Source organism: Nerophis ophidion, linkage group LG01 (assembly GCF_033978795.1).
Source record: "Nerophis ophidion isolate RoL-2023_Sa linkage group LG01, RoL_Noph_v1.0, whole genome shotgun sequence".
Classification (NCBI taxonomy): domain Eukaryota; kingdom Metazoa; phylum Chordata; class Actinopteri; order Syngnathiformes; family Syngnathidae; genus Nerophis; species Nerophis ophidion.
In genome coordinates this window covers 43488977-43506210 of record NC_084611.1, presented here as the reverse complement: position 1 = coordinate 43506210, position 17234 = coordinate 43488977, and the positions used below count along the sequence as shown (strand labels likewise).

The following is a 17234-nucleotide window of genomic DNA, read 5'->3' as shown; positions in this document are numbered from 1 at the left end:
GGTTCTATTGGCCGGGCATCCGGGCATCCGGCCAGACGTGCGCCGCTGGTGTGCTGCCTGTCCGGACTGCCAGCTGGTGAACCCAGCGGCCACCCCGAAGGCCTCTTTGCGCCCATTGCCGCTCATGGAGGTCCCATTCGACAGAATTGGGATGGACCTCATCGGAACATTTCACCCGAGCTCACGGGGGTATCGCTTTGTGTTAGTTCTGGTGGACTACGCAACGCGGTATCCCGAAGCAGTGCCGCTGCGCTCCATCTCTGCCAAGAATGTGGCGCAAGCACTCTTCACGGTCATTTCCCGCGTCGGAATCCCGAAAGAGATTTTGACGGACCAAGGCACGTTCTTTATGTCACGCACGATAAAGGAACTGTACGGATTATTGGGAATTAAAGCAATCCGCACCACCGTGTATCATCCACAAACGGATGGGCTGGTGGAGCGGCTAAACAAAACGCTAAAAACCATGATCCGTAAGTTTACGCACAAGGACAAACCAGATTGGGATAAATGGCTGGATCCCCTCATGTTTGCGATGCGGGAGGTACCCCAATCCTCCATTGGCTTTACGCCTTTCGAGCTGTTATACGGCAGAAAACCACGCGGAGTGTTGGACGTAATTAAAGAAAGTTGGAAGGTCCAAGCTCCAGTAAAAATGAAGTGCAGTACGTTATGGATATGCGAGCAAAACTCCACACGGTGGCGCACTTGTCACGTGAGAATTTGCTCCGTGCCCAGGAACGACAACAGCGCACGTATAACAAGGGGACCAAGCTAAGAAAATTTTCACCGGGAGAAAAAGTTCTTGTATTACTCCCAACATCCAGCTCAAAATTACTTGCAAAGTGGCAAGGACCCTTTGAGGTCACACGGCAAGTGGGGGATGTGGATTACGAGGTTCGACGCTCGGACCGGGGCGGAGACATGCAAATCTACCATCTTAACCTGTTGAAGGCATGGAGGGAGGCGGAGCCTGTCTCCATGGTAACAGTAGTGAGAGAGGAGGAGGAGTTGGGACCAGAGATCCCGCGCTCTGTCCCTCCCTCTCCTCTCCCCTGTGATAACCGGCTCACGTTAGCGCAGAAAGCGGATGTTGCTAAACTGCAGCGGCGCTTCTCTGACGTGTTCTCCCCTCGGCCCGGCCGCACGAATCTCGTCCAGCATCATATCGAGACCAGCCCGGGGGTAACGATGCGTTCTCGGCCATACAGGCTCCCCGAACACAAACGAAAAATAGTTCGGGAGGAATTAAAATCCATGCTGGAATTGGGGGTAATAGAAGAATCCCACAGTGCGTGGTGTAGCCCCATAGTTCTTGTAGGGAAGAAAGATGGGTCTGTGCGGTTCTGTGTGGATTACCGCAAGGTGAATGAAGTATCACGATTTGACGCATACCCCATGCCTCGGGTCGACGAGCTCCTGGATCGACTGGGCACTGCTCGTTTTTTCACGACACTGGATTTGACCAAGGGCTACTGGAAGATTCCCTTGTCACCAGAGTCCAAGGAAAAAACGGCCTTTTCCACTCCGGAAGGTTTGTACCAATTTGTCACACTTCCGTTTGGCTTGTTCGGTGCGCCTGCCACGTTCCAGCGCCTCATGGACCGGGTGCTGCGACCCCACGCTGCATACGCGGCCGCCTACCTGGATGATGTCATCATCCAGAGTAGCGGCTGGGAACAACACATGCAGCGGGTGGGGGCAGTGCTCGAGTCCCTGAGGCAGGCGGGGCTCACCGCCAACCCGGCGAAGTGTGCAGTTGGCCGGAGGGAAGTACAGTATTTGGGGTACCACTTGGGAGGAGGGCAGGTGCGGCCGCAGGTAGATAAAACAGCGGCAATTGCGGCCTGCCCAAACCCCAAGACGAAAAAAGAGGTGAGGCAGTTTTTGGGTCTGGCGGGGTACTACCGGAGGTTTATCCCCCGGTTTGCAGACCTGACCAGCCCAATAACTGACCTCACCCGAAAGGGTGCCCCAAATCTGGTCCAGTGGACAGAGCGGTGCCAGCAGGCGTTTGAGAGGGTTAAGAAGGCCCTCTGCGAGGAGCCGGTTCTACACATGCCTGATTTTTCCCTCTCGTTTTGTCTGCAGGCTGACGCAGAGGACTGGGAGCTGTTTTGTCCCAGCAGGTGGAGGGCGTCGACCATCCCATCCTCTACATCAGCCGTAAGCTGTCTGAAAGGGAGGCCAGGTACAGCACAGTAGAGAGGGAGTGCCTCGCCATCAGGTGGGCGGTCGGGGCCCTCCGATACTATCTCCTGGGGCCTCTGCTCGGACCACAAACCCCTCCAGTGGCTCCACCGCATGAAAGATGCCAACGCGCGGATCACCCGTTGGTATCTGGCTTTGCAACCCTACAACTTCAGAGTGATCCACAGACCGGGTGAACAGATGGCTGTGGCCGACTTCCTGTCCCGCTCTCTTCCAGGAGGGGGGGGGGGGTTGGTGCGGCAGGACGGCGTCCCGGCCTGAGTCGGGCGGTGGAAGTATGTGATGGGCGTGGCCTGTGCGCCTGCGGGGAAGCGGGGTGTGGCAGGGCCGGCCTCGAGGTTGGCGACAGGTGATTGGATGACACAGCTGAAAGTGTTTGTCTAATCACCTGTCGCTCTGTAAAAGGCCGCAGTCGGGAGGCGGCGAGGGAAAGAGACTGACAGAGAGTTGCTGAAAAAGCAGGACGTGAAAAGAGACAAATGCTGGAAAGCAGAAAGGATATTTATTGTAAAATAAAGCCTTGTCAAAATCGAACGAAGCCTGTCATGTCTGTCCCTGGTGGTCCGGTGAACCCGGAAGCAACAGTCGTCCACAAATATGTTGACAGTGCCTTGTATGTACATTGTGGATATATGTGTTCAATAAATACAACAAAAATTAAAACTGCAAGCAGCGATGGACGGCACCGACTTTTGCTGGTGTTTCCTGCCTTTACCCATTCAACATATCTTTACCCGCACATTGCCTACCTTCCCTGCATCCTGGGGTCACACTGGTGCTTTTTTCTTTCACCCATACACTGTGGTGCTTCCTGCATTCACCCAGACAACATATCTTTACCTGCACATTACCTACATTCTCTGTATCCTGGTGTCAAACTGATGCCTCCTTCTTTCACCCAGTCAACATATCTTTAGCCGCACAGTACCTACCTTCTCTGCATTGTGTGGTCACGCTGGTGCTTCCTGCTTTTAAGCGGCCATCTTGAGACAGCAGCGGCGCAGCAGCATAAGCACAGCTGTTCTTTGAAGGCTCGTAAAATCAAAACCGGAGCAGTTAGAAAAACTCTTTGCGCAACTTTTAATCAGAAGGGTTCAATCTCTTTCCTGTGCGAATCTGAAGCCGACACAACAAACGCGCTCAGAGGAGATAATGTTTGAAAAAAGGTGACAGTTTTTTTACAAAACTTTTGTTTTGAAGGGGTGATTGCCAACTTCTTGTTTTTTGCTGAAGGATGTCAATGAATGAAATGTAGGTCAAAGTGAGACCTACATAGAGGTTTTTGTTTCATGTCTCTACGACATGCCTACCGGAAGTTACAAGCAGTTTTGTCTGTGTTTTCTTCCTAGGAGCAGTTTTGTCTGTTTTATTTCTAGGGGGCGCTAAAGCGCAATTTTGAGTTTTTGGGTTTGTTTTTATTAGATCGCAATTGTCGCCAGTCCTGATGTGTATGTCCAGTTTGGTGAGTTTTGAAGCATTTTAAGGGGGTCAAATTACAGCTCAAAGAGGCAAAAATGTAATTTTTTAAGGAGACTTTTGTTTTGAAGGTTTTTTTTTTGCCAACTTTCTGTTGACTTTTTGCTGAAGGAGGTTAATGTATGAAATCTAGGTCAAAATCAGACCTACATAGAGGTTTTTGTTTCATGTCTCTAGGACATTCCTAACAGAAGTTACAAGCTAGAGCGCATATTTGAGTTTTGGGTTTTGGTTTTTTGATTAGATCGCAATTTTCGCCAGTCCTGATGTGTGTGATATATTTGGTGAGTTTTGAAGCATGTTAAGGGGGTCAAATTACAGCTCAAAGAGGCGGTGGTATAATAATAATAAAACCTTAGAAAAACAATAGGGTCCTCTGTCCCAAAGGGACATTCGGTCCCTAATGATGCACAAAGAAAACTATAACCTGCTATCAAAGAATGTACAATAATTATTCTCAACTAAAGAGGAGAAATATAAACTTAGAGGACAATCTAATTTAAAACATTTGTATGCACATAGAACACTTAGAACCTTTAGCATATCAGTATGTGGAATTGTGCTTACAAAGTACAAAGAAAAATAATTATGAAAAATACTTTCAACCTTATTGAAAATAAGATATTCTTCATCTCAGTATGTTAATAATGACTTAATTAATTACATATCAAAAAACGGTTGTATTACTCATTCACGGATGTCATTTTACTATAAGAAGGTCAGTAAATGAATGTATATATTTGTAAACGCTCTGAAGTGGGAAAGGGGTAGAATTAAATAAGCGCTGCTTTTTCCTACTCATTTTCAGACATGATGTGAAGAGAAATTATATGAAATTGTGTGATGTATTATGCTGTAAGTGTGCTCATGTTCGAATTAAACTAAAAGAAAACAAACAATATTCTGCGCATGCACAAACAGATCACTAAATTGAGCAGCGATAGGCACTGTAAACGTTTGGACAATACTGATTAAAAAATGTGTGATAAATTACACATTCCAAATCGACGGGGTAAATTTCGGTGGTTTTATCGTTTTTTTTCATTGCTTCTAATGTAAAAAAAAAACAAAAAAAAAAACATATTTTTGACCCGGAAGTGACTAATGCGCATGTTCTATCAAAACCCAGAAGTGAATAATGCGCATGCTCATCGTGTAACAATAAACATCCAAACATGGACGCCACCAAAGATAAAGAGGCTTTTGCGACGGAAAGAGATAACTTACGGAGAAAGCACGATGAAGACGAAGACGAGCGCCCGTCGAAGACGAACAAAGTGGAAGTGGACCACAACACAAACGTAGCCAACCACTATAACCAGCTGCAGGAGGTCGGCCTGGCCGCGCGCAGCCAGAGTCGCATCTTCTACATGAGGAACTTCAACAACTGGGTGAAGAGTGTCAGCATCGGGGAGACCCTGGAAAAGGTGAACTCATACTCCTTTCTATATGGCAAACTCCACTAAGGATAGCATTAATGACCTACGTCATCGGGGAGAACCTGGAATTCACTTTCTCCAGGGTCTCCCCGATGACGATCCTCTTCACCCACTTCAACACTTGGGTGAAGGGTTTCGTCATCCTGGAGAAGGTGAATTTATGCTCCTTTCAATATGTCAAACCACTTCAAGGCCTACTGAAATGAGATGTTCTTATTTAAACGGGGATAGCAGGTCCATGCTATGTGTCATACTTGATAATTTCGTGATATTGCCATATTTTTGCTGAAAGGATTTAGTAGTGAACATTGACGATAAATTTCGCAACTTTTGGTCTCTAATAAAAAAGCCTTGTCTCTACCGGAAGTAGCAGACGATGTGCGCGTGACGTCACGGGTTGTGGAGCTCCTCACATCTGAACATTTATTATAATCATAGCCACCAACAGCAAGAGCGATTCGGACTGAGAAAGCGACCATTTCCCCATTAATTTGAGCGAGGATGAAAGATTAGTGGATGAGGAAAGTTAGAGTGAAGCACTAGAAAAAAAAGGCAAGGGCAGTGGGAGCGCTTCAGATGTTATTAGACACATTTACTAGGATCATTCTGGGAAATCCCTTATCTGCTTATTGTGTTACTAGTGTTTTAGTGAGATTGTAAAGTCATACCTGAAAGACGGAGGGGTGTGGTGACCGTCAGTGTCTCGGGTGGAAGCCATGGAGGAGCCAAGAAAGTCACAGCTACAGGAGGACGCAAGCTACGCTCATGTCTCCGGTAGGAGCCGACATATTACCACAATTTTCTCACCGAAACCTGCCGGTTGACATGTGGTAGAGAAACATGTTTGCTTGACCGCTCTGTTCCATATTAAAGCTTCACAACAAACAACAAAACACCGGCTGTGTTTGTGTTGCTCAAGGCAGCTGCAATCCACCGCTTTCCACCAACAGCATTCTTCTTTATAGTCTCCATCATTAATTGAACAAATTGCAAAAGATTCAGCAACACAGATGTCCAAAATACTGGGTAATTATGCGATTAAATCGGACGACTTTTAGCCGTGAGTGGTGCTGGGGTAAAATATCTGCTCCAACGAATAACGTCACAAGCACGTGTCAACATAAGCGTCATCATTCCGAGATGTTTTCAACAGGACAGACACTTCGCGGGAAATTTAAAATTGCAATTTAGTAAACTAAACCGGCCGTATTGGCATGTGTTGCAATGTTAGGATTTCATCATTGATGTAAAAACTGTCAAGACTGCGTGGTCGGTAGTAGTGGGTTTCAGTAGGCCTTTAAGGATAGCATTAATGACCTAAGAATGCTTATCACTAAACATCCGAGTTCTAGATCGGCCTTCAACTTTACTCCAATTGGAGAAAAAAACAAAAAAGATGGAACCAATGTCTACAGAGAGATTTATCCTTAAAATGGTACAACTTTGCTTTTCAAAGCAAAATGTATCTCCAGGCTTACGTATGCGGCTATTTCTTTACATCCATCCATCTTTTTCCGCTTATCCGAGGTCGGGTCGCAGGGGCAGCAGCCTAAGCAGAAAAGCCCAGACTTCCCTCTCCCCAGCCTCTTCGTCCAGCTCCTCCCGGGGGATCCCGAGGCGTTCCCAGGCCAGCCGGGAGACATAGTCTTCCCAACGTGTCTTGGGTCTTCCCCGTGGCCTCCTACCGGTCGGACGTGCCCTAAACACCTCCCTAGGGAGGCGTTCGGGTGGGATCCTGATTAGATCCCCGAACCACATCATCTGGCTCCTCTCCATGTTGAGGAGCAGTGGCTTTACTCTGAGCTCCTCCCGGATGACGGAGCTTCTCACCCTATCTCTAAGGGAGAGACCTGGAAACTCATTTGGGCCGCTTGTACCCGTGATCTTGTCCTTTCGGTGATAACCCAAAGCTCATGACCATAGGTGAGGATGGGAACGTGTATCGAGCGGTAAATTGAGAGCTTTGCCATCTGGCTCAGCTCCTTCTTCACCACAACAGATTGATACAGCGTCCGCATTACTGAAGACGCCGCACCGATCCGCCTGTCAATCTCACGATCCACTCTTCCATTTGAACACGTCCACTTGGGGCAGGGTCTCCTCCCCAACCTGGAGATGGCACTCCACCCTTTTCCGGGCGTATTTCTTTACATGTATTGACAAAATTACTTTATTTGGAAAGACTAAATTTGTTATATTAGGATATCTGTTCTAACGTACAATTACAATCAGGGTGGTCTAAACTCTCTGGATTTCACTACACTAAACTACACCTTCAAGATGAATTGGATAAGACACTATTTGAAAGACCCTGCCTCAATTTGGAACTTCATTTCTCATCATGTAATTTTCTAACCTTGGAGGCCTAACATTTTTGCTATTGTGTAACTACAACATTGATGGATGGTCTCCTGCTGGCCCCACTAGGGACTGGACTCTCACTATTATGTTAGATCCACTATGGACTGGACTCTCACTATTATGTTGGATCCACTATGGACTGGACTCTCACTATTATGTTAGATCCACTATGGACTGGACTCTCACTATTATGTTAGATCCACTATGGACTGGACTGTCACTATTATTTTGGATCCACTATGGACTGGGCTCTCACTATTATGTTAGATCCACTATGGACTGGACTCTCACTATTATGTTAGATCCACTATGGACTGGACTCTCACTATTATGTTGGATCCACTATGGACTGGACTCTCACTATTATGTTAGATCCACTATGGACTGGACTCTCACTATTACGTTAGATCCACTATGGACTGGACTCTCACTATTATGTTAGATCCACGATGAACTGGACTCTCACACTATTATTTTAGATCCACTATGGACTGGACTCTCACACTATTATGTTAGATCCACTATGGACTGGAATCTCACACTATTATGTTAGATCCACTATGGACTGGACTCTCACACTATTATGTTAGATCCACTATGGACTGGACTCTCACACTATTCTGTTAGATCCACTATGGACTGGACTCTCACACTATTATGTTAGATCCACTATGGACTGGACTCTCACTATTATGTTAGATCCACTATGGACTGGACTCTCACTATTACGTTAGATCCACTATGGACTGGACTCTCACTATTATGTTAGATCCACGATGAACTGGACTCTCACACTATTATTTTAGATCCACTATGGACTGGACTCTCACACTATTATGTTAGATCCACTATGGACTGGAATCTCACACTATTATGTTAGATCCACTATGGACTGGACTCTCACACTATTATGTTAGATCCACTATGGACTGGACTCTCACACTATTCTGTTAGATCTACTATGGACTGGACTCTCACACTATTATGTTAGATCCACTATGGACTGGACTCTCACTATTATGTTAGATCCACTATGGAATGGACTCTCACTTTTGTTAGATCCACTATGGACTGGAATCTCACTATTATGTTAGATCCACTATGGACTGGACTCTCACACTATTCTGTTAGATCCACTATGGACTGGACTCTCACACTATTATTTTAGATCCACTATGGACTAAACTCTAACACTATTATGTTAGATCCACTATGGACTGGAATCTCACACTATTATGTTAGATCCACTATGGACTGGACTCTCACACTATTATGTTAGATTCACTCGATGTCCATTGCACCTGTTGCCAGGGGTGGGGGTCCCCACATCTGCGGTTCTTTCCAAGGTTTCTCATTGGCCCATTGGGTTGAGTTTTTCCTTGCCCTGATGTGGGATCTGAGCCGAGGATGTTGTGGTTTGTGCAGCCCTTTGAGACACTTGTGATTTAGGGCTATATGAGTAAACATTGATTGATTGATCAATTGGATTCCTGTTGCTCTTTTGAACTTCCACAAACAAGTCCTTCTGACATGCTTTCTTATATACAAGCACAATTTCTCACCTATGAAATATTTCATTTGGAACAATAAAGACATTTTAAATGATAAATGATAAATGGGTTGTACTTGTATAGCGCTTTTCTACCTTCAAGGTACTCAAAGCGCTTTGACACTACTTCCACATTCACCCATTCACACACACATTCACACACTGATGGAGGGAGCTGCCATGCAAGGCGCCAACCAGCACCCATCAGGAGCAAGGGTGAAGTGTCTTGCTCAGGACACAACGGACGTGACGAGGTTGGTACTAGGTGGGAATTGAACCAGGGACGCTCGGGTTGCGCACGGCCACTCTCCCCACTGCGCCACGCCGTCCCAGTAGATTGCAAATTTTACAAAATTTCCATTTTACAAAAGGAAATCTATTTTCCTCAATAATTGGTTCAAGAAAGATATTTTAGTGAGTCACCTTTTCAACAAGGAGGTCAACTTTTTAATTACCGTATTTCCTTGAATTGCCGCCAAGGCGCTAATTAATTTAAAACCTCTTCTCACTCCTGCGCTTACCAAAGGCATGCGGTAAATTTAGGCCTGCGCTCATAAATTTAAATGTGATGTAAGGATACCATCATGAAAAGCGCATTTAATAAAAAAAACATTATTATGGTCTTACCTTTACTTATAAATGAAGTCCATGTGCAGCTCCTTTTGATCAAAAGCATCAATAACTTGTTTATAGAAGTCTTCCTTATCTTTCTTCAGTTTTAAAAGTCTCTCTGTCTCGATGGAGATCTTCCTTTATTACCTCCTGCTTTGATTGGAAGTCCAATTTGGAAAACTGTTTTATTTTAAATATGTAATCCTCCATGTTAAAAATACAAGCGAGAGGAAAAAATAAACGATCGCTGCTCACTCTTGCTGCTTGTTGTCACTTTTTCTGCAGCCGAGTAGTGGCAAGAAGGATCACTAGCGCCCTCTACCACCAGGAGGCGGGAGTCATTTAATGACTCATATTTGACACACTGCAGCTACAGTATATTAATAAAACATAGCTGCTTACTGTTCTTTTTAGCATATTCAATAGCTTGGACCTTGAATCCTACTGAATAGCTCTTAATCTTCTTCCCTTTATGAGATTTGAAATGATTGATATCAGCCTCCTCCATTTTGAAAATGATGACAGGGGAAGTGTCACTCGTGACGTTGCAAGTTTGACCCAGCGGAAATTCTAGGCATATGCTAATTATTTGGTGAAACGAGTTTGGCAGGCGCATACTATATACCCGGCGGCAATTCAAGGAAATACGGTACCAAGAATTTTTCAACCATTTAGTGGTCAATTGTACGGAATATGTACTGTACTGTTTCATATTATGTATTCTCTTCCTTTGCAATCTACTAATAAAAGTTTCAATCAATCAGGTGCGCGGGGAGGACCACCGCCGCCGCGTGTCCGTGTTAGACCTGGGCTGCGGCAAAGGTGGGGACCTGCTCAAGTGGCGCAAAGGCGGCATCGATCACCTGGTGTGCGTGGACATCGCCGGCGTGTCCGTGGAGCAATGCCAGAGTCGCTACGAGGACATGAGGAGGAAGAGCCGTGCGGGCGAGAGGGTCTTCAGCGCTCAGTTCCTCACCGCCGACTGCACCAAGGAGGTCCTGTCCGAAAAGTTTGACCAACCCAATCTGAAGTTTGACATATGCAGCTGCCAGTTTGTCTACCATTATTCCTTCGAGAGCGAGACCAAGGCGGATTTGATGCTGAGGAACGCCTGCGAGAGCCTCAAACCCGGGGGCTTCTTCATCGGCACCACGCCGGACGCCTACGAGCTGGTCAAGCGCCTGGAGGCGTCCGAGTCGCTCTCCTTTGGCAACAAGCTCTTCCGGGTGTCCTTCCGGTCCCGAGGGGAGTACCCGCTCTTCGGCTGCGAGTACCACTTCAGCCTAGAAGGGGTGGTCAACGTCCCCGAGTTCTTGGTCTACTTCCCCCTGCTGGAGCGCATGGCCCGGCGCTACGGCATGCGCCTGGTGTCAAAGCACAGGTTCTCCGAGTTCTTCCAGGAGAAGATCAAGCTCAGCCAGCACCGCAGCCTCATGATGAATATGTCCTCGCTGGAGGCCTACTCCGGCGAGGACGGACGCGGGCCGGCGCGCGACGGCGAAGACGAGTACGGCCACGCGCGGGAGCACTGCGACAAAGCGGGATCCCGAACCCGGCTGGGAACGCTGAGCAAGTCCGAGTGGGAAGCGGCCAGTATCTACATGCTCTTTGTCTTCCAGAAGATATCCTGATGTTGACAAACACGGACGCTCGGGCACTACAACTCCCAGAATGCACTGCAGCGTCGGCCCGAGCTTTATAGTTCCAAAACATCCGAGACCACATCTTCCTCATCAAAGTCCTCACACTGCTGCTCAGATACCTCCTGAGACATTTTTGCTCAAAAGAAGAACGTCCATCATGGAACCATCTTATTTTCAGAAATTGAAGTAAAATTATTATTTTTATTTTTATAATGAATAGTTATCTGAAGCACAATAGAAGAATGAGTCACACGGTCCTTTTGTGCAGTGTTGTAGCATTGATGTATTAACAGTGCTGACAAGTTCATTGTGAGGAGATGCTGACACCAGGAGGTTGCCTACAGCCATAACCCATGTTTCTGTTTTGCATCAGGCGACTATGGGAGGTAGTGGTTATTAAAAGTTTTGTTTACCTTAGTAATATTATTATGAAGTGTGATGTCATCACAAGTTAAAACTTGTTTTGCTTGTGCTGGTGTATCTAAAATAAAAAACATTTTTTGTTATTTTTTTTGCGGTTTGTGTATCCCAGGGGTCGGCAACCCAAAATGTTGAAAGAGCCGTATTGGACCAAAACTACGAAAACAAATCTGTCTGGAGCTGCAAAACAAATTTAAAAGCCATATTACATACAGATAGTGTCATGAGATATAAATTGAATTAAGAGGACTTAAAGGAAACAAAATGAGCTCAAATATAGCTACAAATGAGGCATAATGATGCAATATGTACATATAGCTAGCCTAAATAGCATGTTAGCATCGATTAGCTTGCAGTCATGCAGTGACCAAATATGCCTGATTAGCACTCCACACAACTCAATAACATCAACAAAACTCACCTTTGTGCATTCAGGGACAACATTAAAAGTTTGGTGGACAAAATGAGACAGAAAAAGAAGTGGCATAAAACACGTCCTAGAAAGTTGTACATGTAAACCGGGGGTCGGCAACCCGCGGCTCTGGAGCTGCATGCGGCTCTTTAGCGCCGCCCTAGTGGCTCTCTTAAGCTTTTTCAAAAATTTATGAAAAAAGATGAAGGGAAAAAATATATATTTTTTGTTTTAATATGGTTTCTGTGGGAGGACAAACATGACACAAACCTCCCTAATTGTTATGAAGCACACTGTTTGTATTAAACATGCTTCACTGATTCGAAAACTTGGCGAGTGCTGTTTTGTCCTACTAATTTTGGCGGTCTTTGAACTCACCGTGGTTTGTTTACATGTACAACTGTCTCCGACTTTCTAGGACCTGTTTTATGCCACTTCTTTTTCTGTCTCATTTTGTCCACCAAACTTTTAAAGTTGTGAATGCATAAAGTTGAGTTTTGTTGATGTTATTGACTTATGTGGAGTGTGCAAATCAGACATATTTGGTCACTGCATGACTGTAAGCTAATCGATGCTAACATGCTATTTAGGCTAGCTATGCCTCATTTGTAGCTATATTTGAGCTCATTTAGTTTCCTTTATGTCCTCTTAATTAAATGTATATCTAATGACACTATCTGTATGTAATATGGCTTTTAAATTTGTTTTGCGGCTCCAGACAGATTTGTTTTCGTATTTTTGGTCCAATATGGCTCTTTCAACATGTTGGGTTACCGACCCCTGATGTAAACAAACTACGGTGAGTTCAAAGACCGCCAAAATTAGTAGGACAAAATGGCACTCGCCAAATATTCGAATCAATGAAACATGTTTAATACAAACAGTGTGCTTTAAAACAATTAGGGAGATTTGTGTCATGTTTGTCCTCCTACAGAAACCATATTAAAACAAAAAAATATATTTTTTCCCTTCATCTTTTTCCATTTTTCATACATTTTTGAAAAAGCTTAAAAGAGCTACTAGGGCGGCGCTAAAGAGCCGCATGCGGCTCCAGAGCCGCGGGTTGCCGACCCCCGTTGTATCGTATTTGCTATAAGTTTGCATTTTTATGTTATGCACGTATTCTGTTGTCAGGGAAAACGTAAAAAATGTAAATATAACTGCATCTACTATTTTTGTATTGCCCTTCCATGAGGGGAAACTCGAAAAACATAAACATATAATATACATTTGTTTTTGTTTTTTAAATATAACATGTAATATTTACATATTATATACATACAGTATTTTATATATACTGATATATATATTTTTATCATATATATATACAATACAACGGGCGATGCTGCAAATGCCACCTGAACGCCTCCTTAGCTAGGTGTTTAGGGCATGTCCGACTGGTAGGAGGCCACGGGGAAGACCCAGGACAGGTTGGGAAGACTATGTCTCCCGGCTGGCCTGGGAACGCCTCTGGATCCCCCGGGAGGAGCTGGGTCAAGTGGCTGGGGAGAGGAAAGTCCGTACTTCCCTGCTTAGGCTGCTGCCGCCGCGACCCGAACTCGGATAAGCGGAAGAAGATGGATGAATATATATACTGATATATTATTATATTATATTTTTATATAATATATACTATACTATATATAATGCTGATACTTCAAATTGTTCAGTATCATTACAATTATATTACAGTTATAAACAGACAAGAATAAAAGACAGCGGTGTAATAATATCAAGTAGGTACTCACATTTTCTCCTCATTCCCTATTGTCACATACAGTATGTTGAGCAAAATTAAGTCCATATTGCAAAATAAGCCAAACCTAAAGTGTAAAAAATAATCTGCACAATTTACGGTAAAGTGTGGAATTCACTGTGAAAAATACAGGCACGGTGTACAGGACATTACGGTATGCTGACATTGAATCTGTTACAAATAACAAATACATTGTTAAAATACACATTAACTACAATAATTATGTAATTTTTTGACACAACATTTTGTGACAAAATAATTCCTCTTTACTTGCTCGCTCGGTACTGCGGTAAAGTGGTCATGTCTGCGCAAAGCCACTATTCATATATATATATATATATATATATATATATATATATATATAGCTGAGATAGGCGCCAGCGCCCCCCGCAACCCCACAAGGGAATAAGCGATAGAAAATGGATGGATGGATGGATATATATATATATATATATACACACACACACACACACATACACACACACAGGGGTGTTCAAACTTTTTCCACTGAGGGCCACACATTGAAAAATTAAAGCTTGCTGGGGCCATTTTGATATTTATCATTTTCAAACCATAACAAAATATCTGGACTTTTAAAATGTATTTTACCTTTAGGGGTCCATGAAGGGTCTCAGTTATTAAAATGTTAAAAATAAGTCAAATTTGTATTTGTTATTTAACGCCCACAGTAAATCTCTATATCAACTTTTGATTAAAAAAAAAAAAAAAAAGGTTTTATGGCATTTCTGTCAAAAACAACTTTGTTTTTCATAGTAAAACTGAAATATGCAGTATTTAGTAATTAGAGCCCTAATAGATCAATAATGCAAGGCACCATTGATTTTAATTATTTAATATTTTTGAGTAATCACAGTGAAAAAATAATTAAAATACCACTAAATATATTATGTATCCAAAAGGTGCCCCACTAGAGATGCGCGGATAGGCAATTATATCATCCACAACCGCATCACCAATGTCGTCATCCACCCGCCGTCCACCCAAACCAACATTTAATCAGAACCGTACCCGCCCGCCACCCGCGCGCTGAAACATATCAGAGGTCGGTCGCTTTTATCACTCACAGAGCTACTTAAACCTGTTTCACAGAGAAATTAAGACAATTGGAGCCGACAAAGTTTTCGCAACTACCCAATAGCCTTCAACCTGATGACAAGAATATGGGCGTGCTGTGAAGCCATTGCCTTTGACACCTTCAACAACATGTACGAACCGATTATTGGGCCGGCAACATGTTGTGTGCAGCTTCCAGAAATACACGTACAAGATTGAAAGGCATACTGGGTGATACAGAGTACACTGATGGTTGTGATATAAACATTTTTAACACTTACTAATATGCGCCATGCTGTGAAGCCACACAATACAAGATTGACAAACACATTTCAGGAGAACATCCTCACAGTAACACAACATAAACGCACTACAAAAAATACCCAGAATCCTTTGTATCCGTGACAAGCCCTGAATATATTTTACACCCCCTCGCCCCCAACCCCGCCCACCTTACGACGCACCGGGAAGGGGGGGGGGGTTTGCTCTGCTAGGGGGGTATAAAATAGTCAGGAAGAGTCATGCATACAAAGGATTCTGGGTATTTGTGTTGCGTTTATGTTGTGTTACTGGGAGGATGTCCTCCCGAAATGTGTTTGTCAATCTTGTTTGGTGTGGCTTCACAGCGTAGCGCATATTACTAAGAGTGTTAAAATTGTTTATATCACAACCATTAGTGTACTCTGTGTCACCCAGTATGCCTTGCAGTCGGTGCGTGTTGCCATGGATGCCACGCACAACGTGATGCTGGACTGACAAGCAGATCATACATCTTGTGAAAGGCAACAAGGCCAATGGCTTCATAGCACACCCTAATACTTATTATCTGGGTGACTGCCGGCAGTCATTCAAGAGAATAATAGCATCTCCTATTGCCTTGTTCACTTTATGACATGGGTCTTAAATGGCTCTTGGAATGGCAAAGGATACCGATCCCAGAACCATTTATAACAAATATTTCCGGATGGTTCAACCGCCACTCGCCCGAATCTAATTAAAATCTATTTTTTCGTCATGTCAACCCGCGGTTTATGCCCCACTCATAAAGTGATACATTTGTATTTATTTTTTTTACTTTCAATACTTACGTTACGAGATGAACTTCAGATGTATCTGTCAATTTTACGTTTAAACTATTGTTTTAAATAAATAAATAAATGGGTTGTACTTGTATAGCGCTTTTCTACCTTCAAGGTACTCAAAGCACTTTGACACTACTTCCACATTTACAAACACATTCACACACTGATGGAGGGAGCTGCCATGCAAGGTGCTAACCAGCACCCATCAGGAGCAAGGGTGAAGTGTCTTGCTCAGGACACAACGGACGTGACAAGGTTGGTACTAGGTGGGGATTGAACCAGCGACCCTTGGTTTGCGCACGGCCACTCTCCCCACTGCGCCACGCCATCCCTTTTGTTTTGTTTTGTTTTGAGGGCTTCACGGTGGGAGAGGGGTTAGTGCGTCTGCCTCACAATACGAAGGTCCTGCAGTGTTGGGTTCAAATCCAGGCTCGGGATCTTTCTGTGTGGAGTTTGCATGTTCTCTCCGTGAATGCGTGGGTTCCCTCCGGGTACTCCGGCTTCCTCCCACCTCCAAAGACATGCACCTGGGGATAGGTTGATTGGCAACACTAAAAAATGGTCCCTAGTGTCTGAAAGTGAGTGTGAATGTTGTCTGTCTATCTGTGTTGGCCCTGCGATGAGGTGGCGACTTGTCCAGGGTGTACTCCGCCTTCCGCCCAATTGTAGCTGAGATAGGCGCCAGCGCCCCCCGCGACCCCAAAAGGGAATAAGCGGTAGAAAATGGATGGGTGTAACTTTATTTTTATATGGCTACCACACAATATGTGCAATATTTACCACATAAAACATTTAAAGTGAAATGTTTTAACTAATTGGAGCTCTGAAAATCATTCATTATAACATGGATTTTTTTGGAATGGCAAAGAAACAAAAAATACATAACTGATTGATTGAAACTTTTATTTGTAGATTGCACAGTACAGTACATATTCCGTACAATTGAACACGTTAATCAATTCATGGTAAAGATGTTTTTTACATGGTAAAATAAAGACAAAAAGAAAAAAAACAGCCTTCATGGCAGCTTTGTGTCAACATTGCAACTTTTTCTCGATAGATTTCACCTCATTCCAATATTTTTAATGTTCTTCTTTATTTTTGCAATAGCATTTCCAGAATTTGTGGCGGGCCGGTAAACAATTAGCTGCGGGCCGCACTTTGGACACTCGTCCACTAGAGGAAGCCCGTCTCATTCA

The 17234-nt window shown here is 44.1% G+C and overlaps 1 protein-coding gene across 1 annotated transcript; it reads left to right on the top strand.

Annotated features, from left to right (window-relative positions):
- Window positions 1-4799: 4799 nt before the first annotated feature.
- On the top strand, window positions 4800-11797 carry rnmt (RNA (guanine-7-) methyltransferase). The gene is made up of 2 exons (XM_061904471.1): window positions 4800-5114; window positions 10413-11797. The coding sequence occupies exons 1-2, from the start codon at window positions 4863-4865 to the stop codon at window positions 11277-11279; spliced, it is 1119 nt and encodes a 372-aa protein (XP_061760455.1). The 5' UTR covers window positions 4800-4862; the 3' UTR covers window positions 11280-11797.
- The last annotated feature ends 5437 nt before the right edge of the window (window positions 11798-17234 follow it).